General features: G+C 45.9%; 1 protein-coding gene across 7 annotated transcripts; it reads left to right on the top strand.

Moving 5' to 3' along the window:
• The first annotated feature begins 28 nt into the window (after positions 1-28).
• Positions 29-25,514, top strand: SOCS7 (suppressor of cytokine signaling 7). 7 transcript variants are annotated; one of them, XM_036340146.1, is made up of 10 exons: positions 44-1,207; positions 8,730-8,743; positions 11,311-11,415; positions 11,869-11,970; positions 12,823-12,953; positions 13,460-13,628; positions 16,954-17,082; positions 17,690-17,825; positions 18,221-18,369; positions 19,891-25,514. In XM_036340146.1, exons 1-9 carry the CDS (start codon positions 246-248, stop codon positions 18,339-18,341), a joined length of 1,869 nt encoding a protein of 622 aa, XP_036196039.1. In that variant the 5' UTR covers positions 44-245; the 3' UTR covers positions 18,342-18,369; positions 19,891-25,514. The 7 variants fall into 7 exon arrangements, 6 of the variants coding, with proteins under 6 accessions (XP_036196039.1, XP_036196037.1, XP_036196041.1 ...); XM_036340144.1 differs by having other exon boundaries at positions 46-1,207; positions 8,679-8,743; XR_004972790.1 differs by lacking the exons at positions 18,221-18,369; positions 19,891-25,514 and adding an exon at positions 16,794-16,866 and having other exon boundaries at positions 29-1,207; positions 8,679-8,743.
• The last annotated feature ends 2,454 nt before the right edge of the window (positions 25,515-27,968 follow it).

Raw genomic sequence — 27,968 nt, 5'->3', positions numbered from 1 at the left:
GGAAGGGGCGTGGCCACAGCCTCCCGGAAATGACGCCATCCGGGGGCTGGCCTCCGCGGTGGCGGCGCGCGGCCTGGGCTTGCGCTGGCCTCCGCGCGCCCCCCGCCCCCCTCTATGAGGCTGAGGCCGCGGCGGCCGTTAGCGCTGTCGCTCCGGGGCCCGTGGCGGGCGGGGCTCCGGCGGGGCCCGGCCTAGTCCCCACCCCAGCCCGGCTCCCAGCCGCCCGCCCTCCCTCCCTCTCCCCGATGCAGGGGGCCGAACTCCGGGATGGCGAGGCGGCGGCGGCGGCGGCCGCTTCGTACCGCGTCCTGAGCCGCCTGCTCGGCTATGGAGAGGCGGCCCCCGAGCCAGGCCCGCCGCCGCCGCCCCCGGGCCATGGTCCCCCGCCGCCATCCTTCCTCGCGCGGCCCGGTGCGCGGGGCTCCCGGCCGCCGCAGCTGATGGTGTTCCGCAACGTGGGTCGGCCGCCGGAGGAGGAGGACGCGGAGGCAGCCCCGGAGCCCGGACCCTCGGAACTGCTGTGTCCCCGGCACCGATGTGCCCTGGACCCCAAGGCCCTGCCCCCGGGGTTGGCACTCGAGCGGACCTGGGGCCCGGCGGCTGGACTGGAGGCGCAGCTGGCAGCTCTGGGGCTCGGGCAGCCGGTGGGGCCGGGGGTCAAGACGGTTGGTGGCTGCTGCCCATGCCCGTGCCCCCCGCAGCCGCCCCCTCCGCAGCCCCAGCCGCCGGCTGCCACCCCGCAGGCCGGGGAGGACCCCACGGAGACGAGCGACGCGCTGCTGGTCCTGGAGGGCTTGGAGTCGGAGGCCGAGAGCCTGGAGACCAACAGCTGCTCGGAAGAGGAGCTCAGCAGCCCGGGCCGCGGAGGAGGCGGGGGCCGGCTTCTGCTGCAGCCCCCGGGCCCCGAATTGCCCCCGGTGCCCTTTCCGCTGCAGGACTTGGTGCCCCCGGGGCGCTTGAGTCGAGGGGAGCAGCCGCCGCCGCCGCCGCCCCCGCCCCCTGCCGGGCCCCTCCGGCCACTCACAGGCCCTTCTCGGAAGGGCTCCCTCAAAATCCGCCTCAGTCGCCTCTTTCGCACGAAGAGCTGCCACGGTGGCTCCGGTGGCGGGTCCGGGGCCGGCAAGAGGCCTGCGGGGGAGCTGGCTGCTTCGGCCGCGAGCCTGACGGATGTGGGAGGCCCTGCCGGCCGGGAGCTGGACGCCGGGAGGTAAGACCCGCTGGGGGCCTGGCCGCCAAACTTGTCTTTTGTGCTTCATTTCCCTTGTATTCTAACGGGATCCTGAGCCTTCTTAGGCCGTGGTGTTCGTAAGGAGGCAGCGAATTGGGGCTTAAAGGTGGTGACATGGCTCATTAGGTCGGAGCTAATTAGGGGAAACGGCTTTCCCCTGCGTTCATTCCCCTTGACGTTTCTCACCTGGTTAGCATCCCTCCAGTTCAGAGATGACTTGGAAACCATGCCTCCACCCCTAGTCTGGCCCGGCTTTTAAAGTTTTCCCAAGGTAGGTGTCTGTCCACCATGAACTCTCACAAGGCGCTGGCTGGAAATGTTTGTCCTTTGGGACAAAAAGCTGGCGTTGCATGTGACCACCTTGCTTATTCCTCTTTCTGTTCTCCCAGCAGCCCACCCCCTCCTTTCACACTCAAGCATACTAATGATGTGATGAGTTGTAGGCCCACAATCAGCTGGGCCTCTCAGCACCAAGATTTCATGTTTTCCTGGTTGGTTGGTCTCTTACGTACTTGGTATCTCAAGCCTGTGTGCTGACCACTGTCCGTGGGAATAGAAAATAGCTTTGCTGCCAAGCCCATGTGAGAATTCCAAGTCTGAGTAGTAGAAGCATTGGTGCATGAGTTCCAGGCTAATGGATGAAATTTCAAACCTAGGCATTGAGGTTTTCCCCCTGCATTTCTGAAGGGTGGACTGCTCTCTATCATCCAGTATATTGGTTTAGAAAGCTGTCACCTTTTTGTGTCAGTGAAATGAGACTTCCCTCGTGGTAACTGCCACTGTGGTTTGTGCTGCTGAATGGATTCTTAGAAAGGTTGGAGTTGGTTTTGGTGCAGCTCATGTGATGGATTCTTGAGACACACTGGCAGCCACAACCCAAGGCTGAAGAACAGGGACACATAGATTGAGAACTTTGTGCACCAGAATCACGTGGGGGAGTTTTGAGAAAAGAAAGATCAGTATGTCTGAGAGCCCAAGAATTTGATATTTAAAAAGCTCCCCAGTTGATCCTGAAGTATGACCTGGACTGGGAACCACTCATCCATGGGCTTCTCTTTTCAAGGGAACTTGGGTCCCCCAAAAGGAAAGTGTGGGGTTACTTTGACGTTGCTGCCCTTCCTGAACAGCTGTGCCAGGGGCTTGTTTTGGGCATCAAACCAACCGAAGTCCCTAAAGAAATCAGTAGGTTGATGCATGTTACCCCTTCAGGTTGACCTGTTTCTGCATTTGCCTCCAGCGAACTCATGCGCAGGTCTTAAAAGTGTGTGGCTGCTGAAACAGCTCTTGTAGCAGGCTCTGCATTCGATGCTCCACTTAACCAGTATAGATGAAATTTTCATCGTGTGGGGGGAGGGCAGGATTGAAGCTGTGGGCAATGACACAGGACAGATTGCTAATTTTCTTGTGATTTGTCTTGCCTTTGTTCCATATTGACCAGGCCTTGGTCTAAGATTCCAGAGACGCTAGATATGAGGTGTGGCGTGAAATTAGCTGCTCCGTCTAATAGATTAGGAAGAGGAAAAGGCATATAACATTATACGGTTTTTGCCTTTGGAAGCAGAATTTAATGGTCATTGGCTGCTCTGTCACCAACCCTCACACTAAGCACAATACAGATTTCTGCTGCAGAGCAAATTGGGCTGTAGATCTGCAAAGCTTAGTTCAGGGCACTGGAGAATTACATTTTTTGGTCCAAGGGCTTTTTCTGATGAATTGGAGAAGAGCTAGGTATCTGTGTACGAACGTTCGGTTGACTGCTGTTAGGCAGCTTGTTGGACAGAGAATGTGAACACTTAGACTCGGTGTAGAACCCCAGCATCAGCTGTGGGATGCTGGCCAGTGTTGCTTTCTTCATGCTTCTCTCTCTTTATTCTCTAGCAACAAGGTCCCTATCCTGACCTTGTAGGAATAGAGTGAAGACAAGAGAAGTGGAGATGGAATATTTTGTGCTTTTGGAGAAGTAATAAAGATTGAACTGGTGATTTTTTTTTTTTTTTTTTTTTTAATGCTAGATTTGCTTGTTAGCTTTTACACAGCTTACTATGTGCCAGTCTTGCTGGCAGCCTCGCAGCTGTGAGAAACTTGGTAAGTCTGGCCAGGGTAGTTGTGATTTGTATGGATCTGCACCTCCTAAGGAAGGAAGAATGCGTTTGGATATTTAGCTTGTTCTCTTGTTTTGATTGGTAGGACCTGGAAGCTGTGAGAAATCTCAGTCTCTTGCCAGAAGGTATATGCCTTCCGCCTTAATGATGGTTGGAATCTCTAAAGTCTTTGCTGTATAATTTGGGGCTTTTACAGTAACCTCTGGACATGATTCTCTTTGCTCTGCTTAATATCTACCTTTCCCACAGTTATCACTAGAAAATACTTCCTACAATCATTTTATAAGGCTAACAGTTTCCATAGTTTAACATTAAGAAAAACTTTAGTTCCTTTCCGATGTTTTAGAGTGTGCTAAGTGGACCTGCCTGGTTATTTTGAGTCTTAAATCTAGTCTGAGTTAGCTTAGAGAACTCTGAAGTGAAGGATGAAATGGGCCCACCAACTAACCAGGTTTCTGTTGTGGAGACTGGGCTAAGCCTTTAACACATATGTTGAATTCACAGAGCTGGGCTTGATGCCTGAGGGCTTCAGTGTAATATAGAATTGCTATTTCAGGAAAACCAGAGAAGTTCCCTTTTCTGTTTCACATATGTTGAGCTGATTGTCTTCCTTTATATTTGGTGAGAAATGGTATTTGATCTGACTTTTTAAAAAATATTATCATAATACACACTTGGTTGTAAAGTTTCATTGTTTAAGTTTTTTTTTCTGAGTTAATGGCTAAGGCTATTACTATCGATCTTCATAGTTGTGAAGTGGAAAAATGGAGAACAGTTCTGTAGTCGTTTTCTATCTATTTGTTTTTTTTTTGGGGGGGGGGGAAACAATTCTGGAAGAGAGGCAGGCTGCCTTGGCATCAGTTTGGGACCCTGCTGTTGTGGACAGAATTGGCAGACATGAGAAACCCTTTTCTCTGTTTCCTTGGGTCTTCAGGTCCAAGGGGGTAGTTTTAAGAAATAGCATGACATAGTGAGAGCAAAATGATTGTATGGTGTGATGAGGAAGTTCTGACTCTACGTTTGCGTTTTGGGTCCATACTCTATTGATCTTTTTTTAACTATTTTTCACAAAGTGGTTGTGGTTGTGGTTGGCAGCTCTTGTTTGGAACGAGCAGCCTGGCTTCAGAAATCTCTGTCCATTTGAGTCTTGTATCTTTCACTCCTTAATATTTATTGCCCCTGCTAACATCATTCCTAAGGTTTTAGACCTTGCACTATACCTTTTGGCTTTTCCCTGGAAGTTCCCTCCATAGGTTCTTTAGTTGGTTTATGATGGAGTTTTGGATCTGACCTTGCTGCACAGATGTCTGTGTATTGGAACTAAAAATGAACACATGGTTTTTGTGCCTGTAGCACATGAACAGACACTGGCTTATGACGTGTTGAAAATGGCACAGGCTGGCTGACTTGGCACTGAGTGCTTTAGCAGGGGCAGAGGTAACTTGCGGCTGTAAAGCCTGATATTTGGACATTCTTGCTTGGAAGTTACTGTAGAAAAGAACATGTGAAGTCGTAAGGCATCAGTAGAGGAGATTAATGGACAAAGAAGGGAAGGCATTGCTATTTCATTGTTTATATTTTAGGTTTCAAGGAATTTGAAAAGTGGCCAGTGGTTGTATCAGTGTGTTGTCGGCCTGTCTAGTCTAATTCTTTTAACTCCTTTTATCCCACAGATCTATTGCCATACAATTAGCAATTTTCAGAGTGGAGATGGACAGAGGCCTTCTGTCTCTTTGTTACCTGAAGCACAGGCAGTGCTTAGCTGTCACAAAGGACAACTTAGCCTCAAAGAAGACCTTTGCCTAAGGTCTCTTGCCACCCACCTGAGGCATAGCCCACCAAATCCTACCTCCCCTCATCCCCAAGTCTTTCTGCTACTAAGATGCACATCGCCCACTAGCAAAGTTAACAATGGCTTAACTTTGCACCCTAATGATCTGGGGAGAAATAAAATAACATGGGAATGGGTTATAGAAAGGTTAGTTAAAAATGTTGTCCCTATTATTCATGCTTTAAAAAAAAACCACACAGCACATCCAGCTTTTATCATTTTAAATGTTTCATATATGCAAAAGGAGGTGTGTGTGTGTGTGTGTGCACTATAATAATAAATGCATACCTAGGTACTCATTTCTAAGCTTAGCAGGTAGAATGTTATCAGTTACCTTTGAAGACCCCTGTGTGTTGTTTCCTGATTATATCTCCACGGCTACTGTAACCACCGTCCTCAATTTTATGTTAATCATTCCCTTGCTTTGTTTTTTTAATCGTTGTCTAGATTGGTCTTTTCATGAGTGACTGCCATTAGAATGCTCCCAGGATCCTTGAGACAGAAACTGCTTTGGATTTTCAGTTAGCGTCTCCCGAAGAGAGAAAGAAACACTTATTATTAGCCTTTCAGCCTCTTAGACCTACCTCTCCAAACTTCCAGCTCTGAGGCCCCCTTATTTGCCAGGAAAAAACCCATCCCAGGGCTCTTAAATGACTGTGCCTGGGTTTAGATTCATATGTATTTCTTTTTCCAGATCCTAGAAACTATGATTTCCTTCTTCAAAATGCTGGGGGCGGGGGAGGAGATGAGGTGGAGTGAGAAGGCCTCCGCAAGCTGTGTGCATTTGGGTACTGCCGTTCTTCAGTACTTGGCACTGAAGAGATTCGTCCCCAGCATGGGCAGATGGCGGAGTAATGCAGCTTCCTTTGAAAAGAGGCAAACAGCCAAGTGGCTGAGGTGTGAACCCTTTGAAAGACCAGTGCTTTAGGTTTCTCCTTGCTGAGTTTAATATTGTACCCATAGTTATCAAATAAAAATCAGTTTGGAAGCTCTTCAGTCTTAAAGTTCATGTCCAGTGGCATTAACTTTCTATTTCAGCCCTCTGGAGTGTTGGAACTAAGCTGCAGACTGTCATGAGCAACTTTTATAAACAGGGACCATGCATCATGCTTGTGTCTTGCATGATGCAGCCATTTCTCCCGTGGGTGCCATGGATGGGGCATTTACTAGTATGATGGGCACCATCATTAGACTTCTTGTGTCTCAGCATAGAGGGAGGTTGCAGAGGGAGTTCGGGAGCGGAAATCTAGCTTCTGGGCTATTTTTGAGTAAGATCTTTACAATATGGTTTTGAAATTTTGTTTGAAGTGAGTTCTGAGAATCTCAGATATCTATGCTAAAACATAAATGCATAAAGATCTAAAATAAAATAATTTTAAATATGATTTTCTTTGCTTCGCCTCTCCTCCTGCATCGGTGCAGTTGAAGTTTCATTTAGTCCTTTGGGTGAGAAGAATTTTGGAAGGTGAGCCAGCTACAAGGCCCAGAGTCAGGCCCTCAAATCAGTGGTGGGAGGTTTTTGTTTGTTTTATAATTCTTTATTGTTGAAAGTATTACATATGTCCCCCTTTTTCCCCATTGACCCCCTCTAGCCCATCTCCGCCCTCCCTCCCCGCCAGGCCTTCAGCACCCTGTTGTCAGTGTCCATGGGCCATGCATATGTGCATACAAGGTCTTTGGTTGATTACCTCCCACCTACCCATCCTCCCCTGCCTTCCCCCTGAGATTCCACACTCTGTTCCATGCTTCCATGTCTCTGGATCCACTCCGTTAATCAGTTTATTTTGTTACTTATATTCTACATATGAGTGTGATCATGTGATACTTGTCTTTCTCTGACTGACTTATTTCACTTAGCATGATACTCTCCAAGTCCTTCCATGCTGTCTCAAAGGGTAAGATGTTCTTTTCTACTGATGCATAGTATTCCATGGTATAAATGTACCACAGCTTTTTTATCCACTCATCTGCTGATGGGCACTTGGGCTGTTTCCAAATATTAGCTGTTGTAAATTGTGCTGCTATAAACATAGGGGTGCATACATTCTTTCTGATTGGTGCTTTGGGTTTCTTAGGATATATTCCTAGAAGTGGGATTGTTAGGTCAAATGGCAGTTCCATATTTAATTTTTTGAGGAAACTCCATACTGTTTTCCATAATGGTCGTACCAGTCTGCATTCCCACCAGCAGTGTACTATGGTTTTCTTTTCTCCACATCCTTGCCAGCACTTGTCATTTGTTGATGGTAGCCATTCTGACAGGTGTGAGGTGATACCTCATTGTTGTTTTAATTTGCATCTCTCTGATGATCAGTGATTTTGAGCATTTTTTCATATGTCTCTTGGCCATCTGTATGTCCTCTTTGGAGAAGTATCTATTTAGGTCCTTTGCCCATTTTCTTTTTTGGTCCCCGTTTTTTAATTGCATTGTTTGTCTTCCTTTTGTTAAGTTGTATGAGTTCCTTATATATTTTGGATATTAACCCTTTATCAGATGTATCATTGCCAAATATGTTCTCCCATACAGTGGGCTCAGTGGTGGGAGTTTTTTAAAAGTCTGGTTTATTGAGGTAGGACTTACCACCTAAAATTCACCATTTTTATGTGTCCAGTTCTATTAACACGTTAAGCGCCCAGCCTGTTTTGTCTTCTGGACAGAAAGTATAGTGTCAGTCACCGGTGACTGACTGGGCGCTTAACATGTTAATTTTGATAAAAGTATATAGTCATCATGACCTCTGTCACAATCAAGATATAGCATATTTTCATCACCTCCACAAGTCTTTCCCTAGTGGTTGTCAGTTCAGTTATCCTGAGGTGATTTTTTAAATAATGTGCACTGTTTTATTTATAAAATTTATCTTTATTGTTGAAAGTATTGAACTTAGCACATTTCTAGCCAGAAAGTCAATGTTTTCACAGGAGATCTGGGTTTTTCAGAGAGGAGAAGGGCCATCTGGTTTGGGTGCCAGGCAGAGCCCTAACCTAAGGAAGCCCCTTGTTAGTTGATGGCTTTAACCCATGGCTTGGAGACATTGGTGCATGCTTTTCGTGGTTGAAGATTACATGTGCATCCTGTAGTGCTGGTCTCAAACCCAAATATGTTCTCTGGTTCACCTTGCCACCTGCTGTCCTAGGAGCAGGCCCAGAGGGAAAGCACCTGGTCAGATCAAGAGGCTTTTTCTTCCTTCCCATATGCAAATCAACTGTGTTTCTGACTTCCTCTAGAAATAGACTTGCTAATTACCACTCAAGGTGTTTCACTCTTTCAATGCGCTGGGTGAGGAGAGATCCAAAGGGATTTCTCATGCTTTTGTAGGCTGGTGAATTCTGTAGCCAGATCTATTTAAGGAATTGCCTTAATTATTTCATTCTCCCCCTTTAAATTTTAGGCTTTATTACAAAAGTGTTGCTGATAATGACTGGGTTTGCTTTGTTTTTCAGTGCATATGGAATTGAGTATTGTAGAGATTTAACCACCCCCCAGCCCTTATTCTCTCTGCTTTTCACCCCCTAGGAAACCCAGGTTGACAAGAACTCAAAGTGCCTTTTCTCCGGTCTCCTTCAGCCCCCTATTCACAGGTAAGGGTGATCTCTCTCTCTCTCTCTCTTTTTTTTTTTCCTTCTGACATCTGAAAGCAGGAGTCTTCTGAGACCTGTCAGGAAACACTTACGGATGCATTGCAGAGGGAGCTTCAGGCCTATCTGTGGTTATTTTCTTCATTCCCTGCCTGCTGGGTTTGGGGTGGGGCTATTTTTATGGTGTAGAATGTGTTCTTGACTTTGGATGCTTTATAGGTTGAGGAGTGACTGCTTGCTGGTAATTAAGTGACCCTGGCAGTTATGCCGTCCTTAGTTCAGGGTCCTCACTTATAAATTAAAAAGAGGAATTACATATTTATAGGCTCGCAGTGCATGAAGGACTCCTGAGAAATCATACAATTCCTGTCTCTGCTTCCAGGGGAGTTCATGGATTAGCTAATAAACATGACCCATGATTATCTGGTCTATTTTTAAAGACTTTGAGCAAAGGGGATTACGTGAACTCTTGACTTACCCATTTTAGGGGCTAGCAGTTCTTGCAGCTGTTAGAGTTCTTCATTGTGTCTAATTTAAGTCTATCATCTAAGAGCAAGGAACACAGTTGCTAAAGAAGGAAAGCAGTTGAATGTCCTTTGGGCAACTGCCTTCTCTTTAATGGGGAACTTTTTCAGAGGGAGCCCTTTTGTTATGTCAGTCAGATGTGAAGCTCCCACTTGAATAAGCTGCATAAAAGAAGGTCTTCGCATTGCTTCAAGTCTCAGAAACTGGGCACTCATTGATTGTGACTGAGAAGATTTTTTTAAAAATCCCAATTTCAAACTCTTTTGATACTGTGTCCCTCAAAAAGGTGATTGGAAGAATTATGATTAGGGATAGACATTTCCAGAGTTAAGCAGGCTAGTGGGACCCCCACCCCCAGCCCTTACGACATAGATAGCCATGAGCTGTCAGAACAAGTGTGTTGGTACCTGTAATAGGCACAGGTGAAGAAGGAGATCTCTGTTTTTACCTCAAGCCCAGAATTAATCTTTTTACATATATATATATATATATATATATAATTGATTTCAGAGAGGAAGGGAGAGGTAGATAGAAACATCAATGATGAGAGAGAATCATTGATCGGCTGCCTCCTGCACGCCCCCTACTAGGGATGGAGCCCGTAACCCAGGCATGTGCCCTTGACCGGAATCGAACCCGGGTCCCTCCAGTCTGAAGGCCGACATTCTATCCACTGAGCAAAACCGGCTCTGGCCGGTACTAAATGATCTTATCCTGTAGTAATATATCCTTCTGGTGAATAATTGTTTCCTCCCTAAAGTAAGGAACCCACATTTGAAGTGTTCTCGTTTCACACAGCTTAGCTCTTTTGAACGATGTTTTTATTGAGGTGCTACACCTACAATCTAGACCTCTCTGACCCTTCAGGAGGCACACTTGTCTGGGTTAATTGCATTGCTCTGGGCATCCAGCTATCGGTTACTAAGCTCTGTGATGAGTCCAGTATGTAGTACAACTTACACTGATGACTTTTAGAAGAGCTTTCTGTTTATCTTAATCTATGTTCAAGAACTTTGTAAAAAAAACAACAAACAAACCCAAAGCTGTGTATTAGGTTCTAAAAGCCCTGCTCCTGACCTTTTAGAGACATTGGTCTCTAATAATAATAAAATCCAGCTTAGGGGCTAATTGAGCCTCCTGAATAAGAAAAAGATGTTGGAAATAACACCCTCAAATTAGAGAAATCCCGAGTTCTGACCTATTTTTGGCTGTCATCCTTAGTTAATAAAATACCCTTCATCCTCTGGTGACTCAATGGAGAGAGGGTAGATGGGGCTGGGTGGCGAGGAAGAATGTATATGGCAGAGAACAGAACTGCATCACATGCTGGGAAGTAAAGAGAAACCACATGTCATCTCCCTAACCTCCCACCCCCAATCAACTTCCTACTGAGAAGCTTCCTCTAAGCTTACCTGACTCTTGGCTGACTGTGGAAGTAGTTAATTATTAGGGTTGTAAATGTACTTTTCAACCTTTGTAGCCTCAGTTATTAACTAATTCATATCTGAAATGGGTTCTCTTACAAATGAATAGTGTGAAAACTCTAGACATGGAAAGCCGTTTAGGAAGAAGTTAGGGCTAACACTGGGACCTGTATTTGCATGCAGTGTACCATGCAGCTCTTACAGTTTTTGGCACTTGCTTTCTATGTTCACTTGGGCTTATAACAAGCTGCTTGCTTTGCTCCCTACGGCAGAAATTAGTATGCAAGTCTATAAAAATAAATGGTTTCCATTTGAATAAAGATGGCTTGGTCAAGGTTATATTGTCAGTGGCAGAGTCACAATGAGTTGACTTTCCCACTGTCAAGCCCATGTTTTTATCCTTAAAGAATCCTTGACCATTAAGATGGTAAAGAAATGATAGCATTTAAAATTGACTTCCCAGGTGTTTAGGGGGTGATTCCAGCCCTGGGAGCATTAGATTTTGAGCTTTTTGAGAGCCAGGGACCTCTAACTTCCCTTGCTTGCCCTTTGCTTGCCTTTGCTCTGGCCTCAGCTTTGGGCAAGGTGTTCTATAACGTGCTTGCTCCATGAATCCCTCAGGTGAAACAGTATCGCTTGTGGATGTGGACATCTCTCAGCGGGGCCTGGCCTCTCCACACCCTCCAACTCCCCCTCCTCCTCCGAGAAGAAGCCTCAGCCTCCTAGGTATAGTCTCCTCCACTCTCTACCTTCTTGCTCTAGGGGGAGGGGGAGCTCTCGGACCTGTTTTTCTTTGCCAGGAGCCCTACAAGCTCCTGGGTTTCTAATGATGAACCAATTATTTCCTATCCCTTTCTCAGCACCCCTATCATCTCCTTAAGTGGTTGAATGAGTGTCTTACCTGCATGCTATTACAGCATTTATTATCCATGTGTTGATTAGATCTGCATTTATCTTGCCCTGAATCTACAGCTAGTGGGCTGCTTTAAGAACATCCTTACTTTCCTGCAGAGGAAACCAGATTAAGATGATTGTTGCCCTCTGTACAAAAAGACAGGGTGAAGGTCAGGCCATCTTGCCCCAGAGGGCAGCCTGATGATCCTTCTTCGTCTCCTCTGCTTCACCTTGCCCAGTCTCTGCTCATGTTTCTGAACCTTTTGCTTTTGTTCTCTCTTCTAGATGATATCAGTGGGACGCTGCCTACATCTGTCCTTGTGGCTCCGATGGGGTCTTCCCTGCAGTCTTTCCCCCTACCTCCGCCTCCTCCACCCCATGCCCCAGGTTAGCTTAGCTTAGAGACGAGACTTGCAAGAGTTGGGAGTACAAATGATAAACTTTTTGAAGGATGGGAGAAATCTATTTATGGGAATAATAGAACTTATGAGAAAGCTTATAGAACTCCTTGGAAATGAGGCCAAGAACTGATTTTTCTAACCTGTTTTATTTATGGAGTTGAATTCGATTTTTGTTAGAGATAAAAGACAATTGAATTTTTTTCGTCTTTTTGTTACTGAGACTTTTTTTTTTTTTAATCCTTGAGTAGACATCACTGAGGAAACTAATTTCAGGGCAGTGAGGAGGTTTAATATATTGCTGATTTTCAAAGTTCTGTGGTTTTTCTAAGCTTTTAGTACTGACTGCAGCCTTGTAAATATGTAGCAAGCATTTAGTAGCCCATACCTGCTTTGCCAGTCTCCAGTACCCAAGGAATAAAATGAATGAAATCGGCATTTTTTTCTACTTGCCTGGCAAAATCGTTACACTTCCTGGGCAAGTAAGCGAGTCACTATTTCCAAGGCTGCTTTCCCGGCACTTCACCTCGAGGTGGGAGAAGTTGGAATCACTCTAGGCTGGTGAAGGCCCTGAAGTAGTCACCTTAGTCAGGTCAGTGAGCAGCTCCCCACCCCCTTCCTGGGGTTCAGTGCCCTCACCATCCTTCACAGCTTCCACAGCCCACACAGCTTTTTGTTCCAGCCCATCAGCTCTTTCCCACTGCTTTGGCTTTCACCCTTTCCAGCTTAGCTTCTAATGCCTTGCCCCTCTTCAGTTAGCATCTCTGTTTTGGGAGGAGGGTGTACTAGTGGGTGGGAGCATCGAGGGTAAGCGAGTGACCACCACTCTCTCACCTTACAGATGCATTTCCGCGGATCACTCCTATCCGAGCAGCTGAATCCCTGCACAGCCAGCCCCCGCAACACCTCCAGTGTCCCCTGTACCGGCCCGACTCGAGCAGCTTTGCAGCCAGCCTTCGAGAGTTGGAGAAGGTAGGTGGCACTTGAGCACTGGAGGCTTGCCTCCTCTCCTACTCCCTAGTTCTGTACCTGGCTCCCTTTGTATTATTTTTACAGGGAGAGTAATTTCCTTGTCTCTATATTTATAGTGACAAAGCAAGATACTACTGTTATCAATTCTATAAAATATATTGTAAAATTGAAACGTGGGGGTGGTGGTGGAATTGAATGTGATAAGGAAAGGCGTGGAGAAATGTTTACATAGTCTAAACTGATTGTGGCAGATTAACTGACTCGGGTCCCCCTTCTCTTCTCTGAAGGGCCTTGGTAATGGAATTGTAGAATGTTCCTTCTGCTACTTTGGAGGGTTAAACGTATATGGAGCCTGGTGTGTATTGCTAGTGGTTGAGACACTCCTACAGCTCTTCCCTACTGAAATGTTTTGGAAATGGGGTTCTCCTATGGTGAGATAGATTGTGCTGAACACTTTGACATTTCTCTGTTTTGTTAACCACTTGACTGCTTTTTATCTTTGATAGTGTGGTTGGTATTGGGGACCAATGAATTGGGAAGATGCAGAGATGAAGCTGAAAGGGAAACCAGATGGTTCTTTCCTGGTACGAGACAGCTCTGATCCTCGTTATATCCTGAGCCTCAGTTTTCGATCACAGGGTATCACCCACCACACTAGAATGGAGCACTACAGAGGTAAGAGGGGCTAGTGTTGGAGGGAAACCTTTCTCTACCTTTGCTATTTGACTTTTTATTTTTTATTTTTTAAATATATTTTATTGATTTTTTACAGAGAGGAAGGGAGAGAGAGAGTTAGAAACATCGATGAGAGAGAAGCATTGATCCTCTGCCTCCTGCACATCTCCCACTGGGGATGTGCCCGCAACCCAGGTACATGCCCTTGACCGGAATCGAACCTGGGACCCTTCAGTCCGCAGGCCGATGCTCTATCCACTGAGCCAAACCGGTTTTGGCAGCTATTTGACTTTTTCATAGGACGCATTCATAGAAATGGAGAAAGAATCTCATAGAGTCAATTGAATGCTGATATGGGCACTGGTTTCAGTCACTAGAAGAAAAGTTGGCAGGGGTAGGGATGAGAGTAAGGGTTCCATTTAAAAGTATTCTCAGCATCTTGTTTCCTAAAATAGGAGGGCCTAAACAAGACTATATATATAGAAGCTGAGGTGGTGAGGCTTTGGATCGTGGGCGAGGGCAGGACAATAAGTTGAGAAACTCAAATATATATATATAGTTTATTGATTTTTTTACAGAGAGGAAGGGAGAGGGATAGAGAGTTAGAAACATCAGTGAGAGAGAAACATCAATCAGTTGCCTCCTGCACACCCCCTACTGGGGATGTGCCCGCAACCAAGGTACATGCCCTTGACCGGTGCCTGGGACCTTTCAGTCCGGAGGCCGCCACTCTATCCCCTGAGCCAAACCAGTTAGGGCTAAACAAGACTATTGAAGAACAGAACAAAGCCAGTAAAACTCTCTTGGTAGAAAAAAGAAATAACCTAGACAAATTCTCCCAAACTTTGTTCATAATTAAACTTAACATTTAGAGATGCTTTCTATTAAATCATATGGACAGAGAGGAGAATTTAGTGTTGATACTGGACTGTTCTGTTCTGAATTTCTTTGCCTGATAGTCACATCAGCTCTTGTGCCAGTCAGCATGGTGATGAAAATTCTCTCTTGGTCAACTTTGTAGTCTCTTAGGAAATAGTCATCAGAACTCCAAGAGTTTGTGAAATCAACGTGCTTTATAGACTGTCTACCTGCTTCCCAGGTGGTACCCCTTTCTGTGTGGTCATGTTGTGCTTAATGTTGCCGCCATGTCTAGAAGATGACTAGTTCAACACCACTGTCTGGATTAACTTTGCAGCAGGGCATTCTGTACTTAACTTGGGCCAGAAACTTGTGACAATCATTGGTGGTAGGACTGGATAATGTATCATTTGTTGAAATATCTGCATATGTTATACATTTTAAAAGTATAGAGAACTTTGGGGAGTTTTAGGGACTCCCATCTCTCACACTTTTCCCATGTGTGACCCCCTTAAATGAGCTGTATTAGACATCCATCTCAAACGAGTCTCTTTCATGCTCTTCTGAGGCACCAACATGTCTTTCCTGCCCTCAGCCATGTTCTGCTGGATTTATTTGATTTGCTTCTCTTGTGAGGCAGGAAGTAGCTGTTTAGGTCAGCATGGTTTCCTCTGCCTCTACCTTTGTCTTAGAGATGCATGAAGAGAAAGGAACTTCAGTCCAAAGACATGAGCATTCATTAGTTAGATCACTGAGGGATAGACTGCTGCCTATTTTCCTACTGTTCCTAAAAGCAAAAATCAGACAAACAAATGCAAAACAAAGCATTTCAGAGTGAAGTATTTTTATAAACCTATTTTAAAATAAATGACTGGGCCATGGGAATAAATGTTTGACCTCTAGGTTCCTGATAGGTGAGATGCCAGGAATGAGAGAGCTCTTTCAAATGGTTCTCCAGTTACTTTTTATTGAAAGGGACTTTTCTTTCTTGAATAAATGGAATTTTTAATAGAAGCCTTGTGGGCCTTTTAGTTGCCAGTTTGCAATAGAGCATTTGTCTTCGTCTTTTTAAGTGATACTGTAAGAGTAGCTAGAGAGACTCAGATCGGCAGTTTTCTTGAGTGATTTAGTATCCCCTTTGTGGGTGATTCTTTTGGATTTAGAGCTTTAGTTTTTTTTGTTTTGTTTTGTTTGAAGTCCTGGAAATTCAGATTCCCTTTTACCTTTGGGATCTTGAAGTTTGGGGTGGGATCTTTGTAACATGTTGGGGCATTGAATTTTAGAAGTTAAAGGAAAGACATAGAATTTGATTTTTTTGTGCCAACACATACATTAATGGGTAATACTCACAAAACCTCTCTTCTTTTCTTTCTTCAACTGTCCCATGAATACTTGAAAACTTGGATCTTTTTGAGGGGAATGTCATTTAACCTCACTTTTGCTATGGCAGTCTTTTTTCCCCCCAATTGTAGTTGAATTCAATATTAGTTTCAGGTGTACAGCCTAGTGACTGCACATTTATATAACTTACAAAATGATCCCCCTGGTAAGTTTAGTACCTACCTGACACCGTACATAGTCTTACCATAGACTGTGTGTGTGTGTGTGTGTTGTGTATATATATATATATATATATGTATGTATGTATGTATATATGTGTGTGTATATATATATACATATATATATATATATATGTATGTATTTAATCCTCACCAATGGACATTTTTTCCCATTACTTTTTCAGAGAGTGGGAGGAAGGGAGGGAGGGGGGGGTGGGAGGGGAGAGGGTAAGGTAGAGGGCTCTATGTCCTCTTTGGAGAAGTGTCTATTCAGGTTCTCTGCCTCCTTTTTAATATATATATTTTGATTTCAGAGAGGAAAGGAGAGGGGGAGAGAGATAGAAACAACGATGAGAGAAAATCATTGACTGTCTGCCTGCTTTTTAATTGGATTTGTTTGGAGTTGGTTTTTTTTGCTGTTGAGGTGTGTGAGTTCTTTATAAATTTTGGATATTAATCCCTATGGGATGTATCATTGGTGTATATCTTCTCCCATTCAGTAGGTTGTCTTTTTGTTTTGTTGATGTTTTCCTTTGCTGTGCAAAAACTGTTTAGTTTGATATAGTCCCATTTGTTTATTTTATTTTCCTTGCCTAAGGAGATATATCAGAAAAAATATTGCTAAGAGAATTTCAACAAAGTATTTTTATATCTTTTTTCTGACTTGAATTATTTACTTTAACAAAAGCCTTGTAAGACCTAATTTATGTCTTATTAAAGGCAATATCTTTCTTTCCATTAACTGTAGAACAAGTAGGAACAGGTGGCTTCAGGGACCTTTGTCTGATTCAGCTTGCCCATAAAGTCTTGCCCTCCGAAAAGTGAGAATCATAAAAATGTGCAAACCAGCTTCCCAGATCTTTTTAAAATGTTTTACATTTTTACCTCTTCTTAATTTTCACTGGTAGGAACCTTCAGCCTATGGTGTCATCCCAAGTTTGAGGATCGCTGTCAGTCAGTGGTGGAGTTCATTAAGAGAGCCATCATGCACTCCAAGAATGGGAAGTTTCTCTATTTCTTGAGATCCAGGGTTCCAGGTATGGCTGTGGTTATTATAAAATGATTTAACTTACTTGGGGATAGTCTAGTCTAGTATCAAAATGCACCCTCCCTCCAACAAAGGCCACACTTGCTTGAAGCTTTTTATCTTGGCTCTTACAGGAAACCCTCTTTCTAGGGTCCAGTGGTTAGGTCCCTACCCTTGTACATTAATCCCTAAACATACTGAGACGGAACCTTTGCTTCTCTAACCACATGAGTTAGAAAACTGATCCTTCCTCCGATGTCCAGGCATCATGTGAATAGTTTATACTCTGAGATGTCTCCTTGTCCCTGATCCAGGCATCTTACACTTACATGTGAAACAGAGGTGAGAGCTCTCAGCTCATTTCCACGGAACAGGGAAGGTAAAAGAGTGTTCACTAGAAAGACAATGGGAAGGGTCAAGAATAGATTCTCTTGAGTGAAATATAGTAGCTGTAGTTCTGCAAGTGGAAATCAGCAGCCTTGGTGGAAGGAAGCTTTTGCACAGAACACATAGGCAAACTATAAAGAAGCCCATTTCCTTTCCCTGAACTCTTCATCAGGGAAGTCGTAGTTGCATTGTTCCTACTGACTATCCCTCTTGGTTTTTCATTCTTGAAGGACTGCCACCAACTCCAGTGCAGCTGCTCTATCCAGTGTCCCGATTCAGCAATGTCAAATCCCTACAGCACCTTTGCAGATTCCGAATCCGACAGCTCGTCCGGATAGATCACATCCCGGATCTCCCACTGCCTAAGTATGATGTGGTCTTTAGGGTTGGGGCAGGAAGGAGGGTTACTTACAAATGTTAGTGAGGCCTGCAAGCCAATTGCACAGGAAGAGCCTGGCAGTGTTCACAGGTTTCACGTCTCCTTTGTCCTGAACCTAACTCTAGAACTGTTGTTACATTGCAGCCAGAAGGGAGGAAGGTGTGTGTGTCAGCTTCCCTTCTGCAGTCTCTATGAAGGGTGGAGGGAAGGAGACAGAACTATAATGAAGTGAGAAAATGGGAATTTTGTTAGGGTTGCAAAGTGTTTGGTGTAGTCTCAACCATATAGGGATTGAAAAGAAAGAAGAGTTGAACAAAGGTGGTCTTTCTTTTCAATCTACATAAATGACACTTTGTGTGTATTCCTCTTATGTTTTTTACAGACCTCTGATCTCTTATATCCGAAAGTTCTACTACTATGATCCTCAGGAAGAGGTATACCTGTCTCTAAAGGAAGCGCAGCTTATTTCCAAACAGAAGCAAGATGTGGAACCGTCCACGTAGCGAGGGGCCCTGCTGGTCACTACTGAGGGTATGGGCTCTCTGCCTCTCGTCCAGCCATGTCTCTTCCTGGGCAGTTGTCATCATGCATGGGCCTTGTCCCCCAGCCCCCACCATCCCGTGTGTATCCAAACATCTGCCCATAGAGTTACCACATCTGATAACAGAATCCCCAAGGGGCACCCCAATTGGAAAAGAGCAGGTAGACAAGGGAGACTTAAAGAATATTTTTGCCAAGCAACGTGCAGGCTAACTGCTGGATATGAAGAAGGACACACACATGTGTAACGAAGTGTTCAGCCTTCTCTCATACTCCGGCTGAGCTCCCTGATATTGCACAAATGATATACAAAGCTGGAAGCCAAAGGAATCTTTATCAAAGGAAACTCAAACATGCCTTCAACTGCAATAGAAATACACTTCATTGAGAGCTCCACTGTGTCCCATGGCTCGGGATGGGGGAGAGAAAAAACAGCTCACTCTTCCCTTTAGGGATCCATTTAGGCCACTGAAAAGTAAATTGTTCAATAGAATAAGTGAATTAACTAAGGAATTCACTTCTCTAAGAGGCTATTCTCCCATTGCTACACTAAGTTCTGCTCATTTATTTTCCCATAAAGTATCGTGGAATACTGGTTTGTGCAGATGAGTTCTAGTTAGTCCTTTAAATTTCATTAAGGTGAACATTGAAAAGTAGAGGTGGGTAGGGACCAAATTCCCACAGAATAGTGGTTTTGGTAGTGTGGGTTTACGTGCACAATCTCACATTCTAGTGATGGGGTGCGTGATAACTCATCCCCATCTTTAGTGTGGAGTTTCCTTTTTAAAAATACATATATTTTGCCCTGACTGGTTTGGCTCAGTGGATAGAGCATCGGCCTGCAGACTGAAGGGTCCCAGGTTCAATTCCGGTCAAGGGCATGTACCTTGGTTGCAGGCACATCCCCAGTAGGGGGTGTGCAGGAGGCAGCTGATCGATGTTTCTCTCTCATCGATGTTTCTAACTCTCTATCCCTCTCCTTCCTCTCTGTAAAAAAATAAATAAAATATATTAAAAAACATATATTTTTATTGATTTCAGAGAGGAAGGGAGAGGAAGAAAGAAATAGAAACATCAATGATGAGAGAGAATCATTGATCGGTTGCCTCCTGCACGCGCCCCTACTGGGGATCAAACTCGCAACCCGGGAGTGTGCCCTGTCTGGGAATTGAACTGTGACCTCCTGGTTCACAGGTTGATGTTCAGCTCCTTTTTTAATCCCTAGAGTAGGTAGTCCTCGGCGGGGAGGGTGGTAGAAACAGGCGGAAAATTAAGGAGTAAGGAAAATGGAAAGAGGGAAGTTAGGACCAGTTTTTGGCATCCAGGTTATAGGCTACGCAGGCCTCCTGACAAAGGCTGTTGCTGCGTCCCCAGCCAGCTGCCGTGCTTGTGGAAGCGTCTGGCTCCATTCTCCTTTTGAGCTATCCTCCAGAGGCTGGGCTGTTCACTTCACTCCAGCCTGGTTCCACTCTGGCGAACCCTCTAATTTCTTTTACCTCCCCTCCCCGCTAGGCATTTGGTTGCCAAGCTCCGGTTTTGAAGAACCAAATGAAGGTGCCATGAAAAGAGGAGTGAGGAAAACAAGAGGAACTAGGAAGGGTTGGGATCCTCTGTGCAAAGACTTTGGTCCCCTCGCCACCCTGGGGCTTGGAGGAAGCACACAGCCACGCTGTCCGAGTGGGGCTCCAACCTTTCCTACCCGCCCATCTGGTGTCTTGGAACTGGATGAGCTCCTGGAAAACTGGAAGAAGTCTCAACACTGTTCCCTTTTCACAACTTTTGTTTTGGATATTTACATTTCTTGGTATGGAAAACTCAAAGGCAGCTAGGTTTTCGCCCATTGGATTGGAAGTGGTGGGAAGAGTGAGCAGGTCCAAAGGAGGGTTGGGTTGGGGATTGCCAGTGCCGGTCAAGCAGCTGGTGCCAAAGGCAGATGCGAGTCTTCACCATTGACCTTGAAGAAGGGGAGAAGGAGTCCAGTGCAAATGAAGTTAGGAGTTTCTGGAGGATGAGAATCTGCTTCTCTTTAAGCATATGAGCTTCAGTAGGAGCAGGAGGGAAAGAGGTGGGTGGTCTCAGAAGATTACTGCACAAAAACTGGCAGATGGCCTCTGCTGGGGGAAGTAGTGACTCCTTGAATCCTTTCCTTTTAATTTAGGAACCTGATTTCAGAATCACCTCTCATAGAAGCTGGATTCGTTTTGTTTTACTTAATTTTTAAGCTCTGTGACCTCAAGTTAACCTCATTCTTTCTCCATCCTCAAACTGTTCCCCAAGATAACTGTACATTTCACTATGGTCATGGTCACATCATTCCTATTGCTTTTGCCAGCTGTCAAGGCAATAGTTTTTTCATCACCTGAGCAGTAGCGCTCCAGTCATGGCTGCTAAAGTTAATGGAGCGTGCCTCCAGATTCTAAATGGCAAACCGTACCCATGACTTAGGAGCCAGTGTTACTTACCTCCACATGTCTGTCAGCTAGTGAGAGGGACTGTGGAGGAAGGGTGTGAAGCGAAGCTATCGTGGTTGTGCTCTTCCTACAGAAAGCTCTCTAGTGTCTCAACTGTAATAGGATGTCCTTAGGTCAGAGAGGAGAAGAGCGCTACATCTCACGGTGTATCACTGTCGCCCACCTCTGGAACGGGAGGTAGCGAGGGCTTCTTCATTTTCCTGTGTTCTTTCTGGCAACCCAAACATGTTCCTGAGTCAGATCCTGTTTGTCCTCCTTTGACTGGGATTCTGTCATGCTGATTTTGGAGTTGCCAGTCTTCCAGTGGAAGGGAGAAGGAGGAAGAAAAACTCCAGTGCTTCTCAACGGCCCTCAATTTTCTCTGAAGCAAGCCATTGTCAGATCATGAAAGATTATGTGTTTGCTTTTATGTAGAGTTACTCTGGGGAAAGGTTTGCTATTAAGATGTGAAAATTGAGCTGTTTGGTCTTTACTGCTCTTTTGCAGTAGTGTTCCATTAGACTGCCTCATTTGCTTCCTTTATGCTTATCTCTGTCTCATCTCATTAGATAAATAGTACTGTCAGGTTTCTCGTTTCCTGATGGCTTGGGGTGAGGCCCAGTGATTTTGGGCCTCACCTTGTAGCTGAGCAGGGAGGAAATGTGCATTGTTATTTGCCTCTGAAGAGGTGGCCCCCAAAATGAGCTGTGAACCATAAACACAGCCACCTCTGGTTTGTCAGGAGGTCCCTCTTTCTGGCCTCCATGGTAGTCTTACCAGCCAGTTAAGACTGTGATCCCAGAAATGGACTTGACCTGTGTGTCTTGCTTCTTGAGGGTACAGATTAATTTGCCAGCTTGCAGAAAGCACCACCCCACCCCCACCACCGTAGAGCCTGAAGTCGAATCCATTTGGATCCTTGAGTGGCTGGTGTGCAGCTACCTGGGATTTTTTTTAACCACTTTAGCTATAATTTAAAACCATTCTTAGTGTTTGTTTGCCTGGCTCTGGGCTGGATATGGAGGAAAACACAAGAAGTGGAAGACAGGGTATCTGGCCTTCATGACCTTTTAGGTGACTGCCACACATGAAGCAATTGGAGAATGACTCCATGGCAGAGAATCAAGGGCTGTGTTTAAAGAAATTCAGAGTGGGTAAGAGCAGGGTAGACCAGATGGTGTAGGAAAGCTGAGGCGGTGAGGCTTTGGATCGTGGGCGAGGGCAGGACCATAAGTTGAGAAACACAGGAACCAAAAGCATGGAGGCAGAAATCTGCATGGTGTATACTGAGCAAGGCACAGCCCCAAGTTAGAGCGGAAGCACCTCAGAATCCAGGAACTTCCAGGTATGGGGCAGATCTGATTGCTGAGGGCTTATGATGGTAAACTTGTGTCCAAAGCCAGAACTCACCTGGGTTCCTGCCCATGGCCAAGGACCTCATTGCTCTCAGTGCAGCCTGGGTGAGGGAGGCAGAGCTCCCAGACCCTCTGTGGTACCAGAGTTTCTGTTGGAGATTTCCCGTGTTCAGGTACAAGTGCAAACCCTCTGAGGAGGCCCAACCTCACCCTGTCCTCCTTTTTCCTGGGAAGGGTGGTGTTTACCTGTGTCCGAGATCTGTCTGTGCTTTAGTCATAGCCCAGGCTGCAGCCTAGTCCTTCCTCAGTAGAGTGGGCTAAAGGCAGAGTAGTACAAGGGGAGACAGGCTCCATCAGATGTGGAGGAAGGGGTGTGGCGGAGGTGCCAGCCTGCTCAGAGAGTAAACAGGGAGCCAGAGCAGCCCGCCTGTGGTCAGCACTTCCCCTTCATCTCTCTGGCTGGGCCCACACCCTCCTTTGCTAATTCTGTGCAGTGCTCATTGAAATGCAGTCTACGGAGGGTACTTACTCCTTCTTGGTTGTATTTTAAAATCACAAACTGGGAAAAGCTCTCATTCCTAGAGACCCCTCATTGATAGCTAAGGTGGGTGGGTGGTGTCAGTCCCCTGAGGGCCTGTCTGTGTAACCCTCTCTGTTTAAGGTTGATCTGCTGGAACCTTGCTCACTGTGAGCTAGTTTCAACTACTGCTACAACTTGCTACTGCTTGAAACTGTGCTGAGGTAGGAGCACAGGAGTAAGGGTGAGGGGGTTGGTGTAGGGACTAGGTAAATGGGTGACGCTGGGAGCTTGGGACCATTGGTGATGACCGTGGCCTGGTCTCCTGCCTGTGGCTCATTATAGTGAATGTGTATTCACTGGAGTCTGAGCCGAGGACTTCAACCATCAGCCTCCCGTGAGGAAAGACATGGCTGGGAGCTCGCCGCCCAGTTTATGCTGCACTTCTTTTCTCCTTTTCACTTCGCTGATTTTGCAGGCCCCTTATTGAGGCTGGGAATGATGTTAAAATAGCTGTGAACACCCATGCAGTGTGCATCCTGGAAGAACTGGGGAGCAGGGGGGGGGCGGCTAGTGGTCCCAGATCTGGGTGTAAGAGACTAGAGTGGAGCTGATGCCCTGGGGTGGCCGCCCATTCAGGCTTCACCCAGAGCCCCCAGAAGAGCTGGGCCTGCTAGGCGCCCTCAGGGCCCAGCAGGGGGTGGGGGGTGGGAGGAACTTTTCCCTTCGGTTCCATCTGTCTGCCCTGCTGCCTCTCCCTTGGCCTTGAGCCCTGAGCGTGGAGGACTGGGCACTGGCATAGAGCTGTGGCTGCAGGAGGCAGTGTGAGAGTTGTGTGTGCGTGTGTGGTGTGTGTGTCTTCATTTGTGGAAGTCTTGTCACCAGTTGGGGTGTTGAGAGCATCTCCATTGTGGGGAGACTTGCCATTTGTTTTCCACTTTTAAGAGAATGACATGCCCCCTGTCCCTAAGGGAGGAGCTTTTGAGTTAGACATTTTCCCTATGGGAATCCTCTTGGTTTGTCTGTGGGAAAGGGGGGAACAGATGAATGATTTTTATCTCTTAATCGTCAACACAGCTGTTCTTACACTGAATTTGTGCTATTGCATACATGTAGCCATCTTTCTTTTCACTGCAGCAGTGTTTATTAGTAGTTCAAAATGATTTATTTGCTCCTGGGGAGTAAAACCTTTTTTATTAAAAAAGAAAAAGAAAAAAAAAATGTGACCCCCCCTTCCCCCGTGATTGTGATCAGATTATTGGGCCACAAAGCTCAAGAAGGCAAAGTCAAGTCTGCCAGTCGCCTCATCGATCCTGTGTGACATTGGAGCCTTCTTGCTCAGCACAAAGTGACAGGAGGCCTGGAGATGGAGAGCAGAGCCTTGGGAAGAGTGAGGTGGGGTTGGACCGCAGAGATGGGCACTGGGGACTCGGGTGCTGCAGCTAGAAAAATAGATATGAATTGTATTTAAAATATTGACTCTAATCTGCCAGAGAAAGACCTTTCTTTACGTGCAGATTCTATGTTGTCTTTGTTCTTTTGATCCCTACTTGACCTTCCTTGGTGTAGGTGCTGTCCATTTCTTTCCTGTTTCCTTCCTGTCCTTTCTACCCCCTTCTCCCATCTCTTTCCCATCCCCTCTACCTCCCGGAAAGCCAGTCCTGCATGCTGAGTCTGTGACCTGCCTTCAAACCCATTTCATCTCATGTAGAGGGTACCTGGAACTGCTCCCTCCCCGTCTCCCAGCCCCCCTCCTCTGCCATGCCGAGAGGCATCAAGGGGCAGGCAAAAAGCAGCCAGCTGTGGTGGAAGACATGCATGTCTGGTTGCAGCTGGACTGCGATCTCATAGTTGCCCCTGGAGATAGAGTGCAAGGAAAGCTGAGGGCACTCCTGATCAGAACCCAGGGTAACATAGCCCCGCTCAGACTGCATCCTAAGCCCCCTGCCCAGCTCAGGTGGAGCTGAAGGCTGGTCTGACTACTCATCCTTGGTGCTCCCTTAAACAGGGACCTTCCCTCGCTGTTAGGCCCAGAACCTATTCCAAGGGACAAGCGTAATCCAGGCACCACGCTGTGGGCAGGCCAGGTATTGGAATTCCCAAGCTGGTGCTGCCTGTGGCATAGCCACTGCTGTACATTTTTTGGTTATTTTTAAGAAATTCAAGGCGGGTGTCATTCTGTGCTTGGGTAGTTGCCAATCCTTCACCAAAGGGGAACCACACCCCCTGCAACCACTTCTGCCCTTGAGCCCCCACCTGCCACCCATACCCCTGCCCTCCAAGCCAAAGCGTGGCCTGGCTTTTATCTTCCCATTTAGTTTTTCTCCTTTCCTCTCCCTTTTTGTGCTTAATTTATTAAAATAGTTACTGTATAATTTATTTTCATAAGCTATAAAAAATTACTAAATGATTAAAATAGACTTGCAGGCCAATCTTAAATGGGGTGGGAGGGACTGACGGTGGGGTGGGCAAAGATGTTTTGATATAAACAAAACAAATGCACTTTGGGTGTGATTTGGTATTTTTCTGGGGCTAGAGGGGTGGGTTGGGATGTCCCTGTAGGTTAGTTCCAGAGCGGGCTGTCTGTATATATTGTAGTAATAGGCATGTTTGACTCTTGTGAAGGGACATTAGTAGCTGCTGCAGGTCCTGTTTGGAACCCCATGTACAGTTCCCAGTTTTTTGTAAGTGTCAGTGCGGGAGGCATTTGACTCTTGTGTTTGTATCTCCTTTTTATGATTGCTGTACTGACCCATGTCTTTTTGGGGAGGGGTGAAAAGAGATTTGAAATAAAACTGTTTAGAAACTACTTCATATTATTCGAGTGTGTGGTTTTCAGTTCCTCTCCATCTCGTATGACTCCTCACACCACACCCACGAAGGTCAGATGACCCACTCTTCGGGATCTGGGAACCCCTGAGACATCAGTCAGCTAGAGCGCATCCAGAACTGGGCTTGTCAGAATCAGAGATGTTGAAAATGTTTTTTGCGTCTGATGACCGCTGCTCCTTCCTTAGGACACGCAGGAGCCTTTTTGCCTTGGTGAGCAGTGGTGTGGGGCTCATGTTTTATCTTAGAACATAGTCATTCCTAGTAGATCCCTAGGCTGGCAGTTAAGGTTTCATAAGTTTATCTGTTCCCCTCGGCCTTTCTAGCTCATGTCCTTGAGCTGTACTCGGGGGGAGAAAAAGACCAGGTGTGCTTCTCTTTGACAGTTGTGTGTACTTGGAGCCACTCAAGTCTCTCCTCTTCACCTTCCCACCCAATCCATTACCAAGTCCCCTGAGAGGGCCAGTATGCCACCTCGCACATTTTGGGGAATTTTCTGCAGATTCCCTGCATCCTCAGTGTGGGAAGCATGCGGAGTAAAATAAAACCAGAGTTCTCAGAAGTTGCATTTCCCGAGGACTGACTAGAAGTGCCTCAAGGAGGGAGTCTGGAAATCTCTGGTCCCCGTCAGCTCACAAGTCCCAGGTTCGAGGTCGGATGAAATATAGCATGTCAGTGACAGCATTAACTCCTGATGAGAGATTTCTTTCCTTTTGGAAGAAAAGGTGCTCCAAGCTATGAATTGTGAGCAGCATTACAAGGGAAAATGCTTAATGCAGAATCAGCAATTCAAATGCTCTAATGACCAACTACCAGTTGGACACGGTCAATCATAGGGAATCTTTGCTACCATTATCAGTCGAGAGTGTGAGTGTGCATCTCTGGAAGGAGAGACATAGGTTTTCATCACTTCAAATTGGCACCATTCCTACGGGGATTGGTTTGGGAAGAGGCACTGGTCTCTTCTGACTTGGGTGATAGAGCCATGGAAGGAGAGGCATTCTTTCCGAAACAGGGAGCCCAAAACTAAACTACCACCTCCCGTCCTCTTTACCCCCCAAACCTGAAACCACCACTTCATCCCCTGTGTTCCCTGTGTTCTCCTTTCAACCATCACTTTATTTTTTTAAATTTCTTTATTGATTAAGGAATTACATATGTGTCCTTATCCTCCCATTGCCTCCCCCCACCCCCACCACATTCATGCCCTCACCCCCCTGTTGTCTGTGTCCATTGGTTAGGCTTATAGGCATGCATACAAGTCTTTGGTTGATCTTTCGCCCTTACCCCCACCCTCCCCTACCTTCCCTTTGAGGTTTGACGGTCTCTGTCTCTGGATCTGTTTTTGTTCATCAGTTTATGTTGTTCATTATATCCCATAAATGAGATCATGTGATATTTATCTTTCTCTGACTGGCTTATTTCACTTAGCATAATTCAACCATCACTTTAGTTCACTCACAAAGGCTGTTCCATCTCTCCTCTCAGTGGTGTCTCCTACACATACTTAACTTGAATTCAATTATAAGCATGTGGCAGATGGCAATACTGCAAGGGATTTCCTCCTCCGTTCCTTTGTGTGCCGCCTGATGGAAGACGAGATGGGAAAAGTGTCTTTCTTGGTTCCCTCCAGCCTCTCCCAGTGTGAGCAGCTTGTGCCTAATGATTCCAGTGCCTGTTGGTGCCACGTGGGTTCTGAAGACCAACATGTTCACCTGGTGCTCAAAGGCACAAGAGTTGGTTCTAGTTCTGAAGAGGCACTAGCGGGGTTGTCGTTCTCTAATGAAGCCCCTTCCCAAGAGGTTTCCAAGAGGACTTTTGACTGCAATGTTATCTCACTTCAGCTGTGATCTCATCACGCATCTCCTTAATTGCCACATCCTAGTTTAGGCAGCCCCTTTTTCACCTGAACGATGCAACAACTGCCCAGCTGGTCTTCATGTTTCCCCTCGCTAGTCCTTCCTAAAGGCCTTCTAAAAATAAAGATGTACTTAGGTCACTTCCTTAGTTTAAAATCATCAATGAGTCCAGCCATCGTGGCTCAGTGGTTAAGCGTTGACCTATGAACCAGGAGGTCATGGTTCGATTCCTAGTCGGGGCGCTTGCCTGAGTTGCAGGCTCAATCCCCAGTATGGGGCGTGCATAAGGCAGCTGATCAATGATTCTCATCATTGATGTTTCTATCTCTTCCTCTCCTATCTGAAATCAATAAAAATATATTTAAAACAAATAAAATCGTCAATGACTGTCAACCTAGAGAAGAAAACCTTGACTCCTCAACTTGACATTCAAGGCTGTTTCTCCTCTCCTGCCACACAAGCTGCACTCTGGTCACAATGTGTGGCTCGAAGTTCTCAGATCATGGCATCCCCTTCCTTCATGCCATCCCCTCTGCCTGGAGCACCTGTACCTGTCACTCTCTTTACCTGCAAATATTCT

This window comes from Myotis myotis, unplaced genomic scaffold, assembly GCF_014108235.1.
Source record: "Myotis myotis isolate mMyoMyo1 unplaced genomic scaffold, mMyoMyo1.p scaffold_m19_p_17, whole genome shotgun sequence".
In the NCBI taxonomy this organism is placed as follows: domain Eukaryota; kingdom Metazoa; phylum Chordata; class Mammalia; order Chiroptera; family Vespertilionidae; genus Myotis; species Myotis myotis.
This window is presented reverse-complemented; position numbering and strand designations above follow the sequence as displayed.

Bases quoted from the DNA above. Each gene is read 5' to 3' on its own strand.
- SOCS7 (XM_036340144.1), top strand. From the start codon at position 246: ATGCAGGGGGCCGAACTCCGGGATGGCGAGGCGGCGGCGGCGGCGGCC. The intron at 8,744-11,310 runs GTAAGGGTGATC...TGAATCCCTCAG, and splicing joins CTTCAGCCCCCTATTCACAG to GTGAAACAGTATCGCTTGTG. The intron at 13,629-16,953 runs GTAAGAGGGGCT...TTTCACTGGTAG, and splicing joins TAGAATGGAGCACTACAGAG to GAACCTTCAGCCTATGGTGT.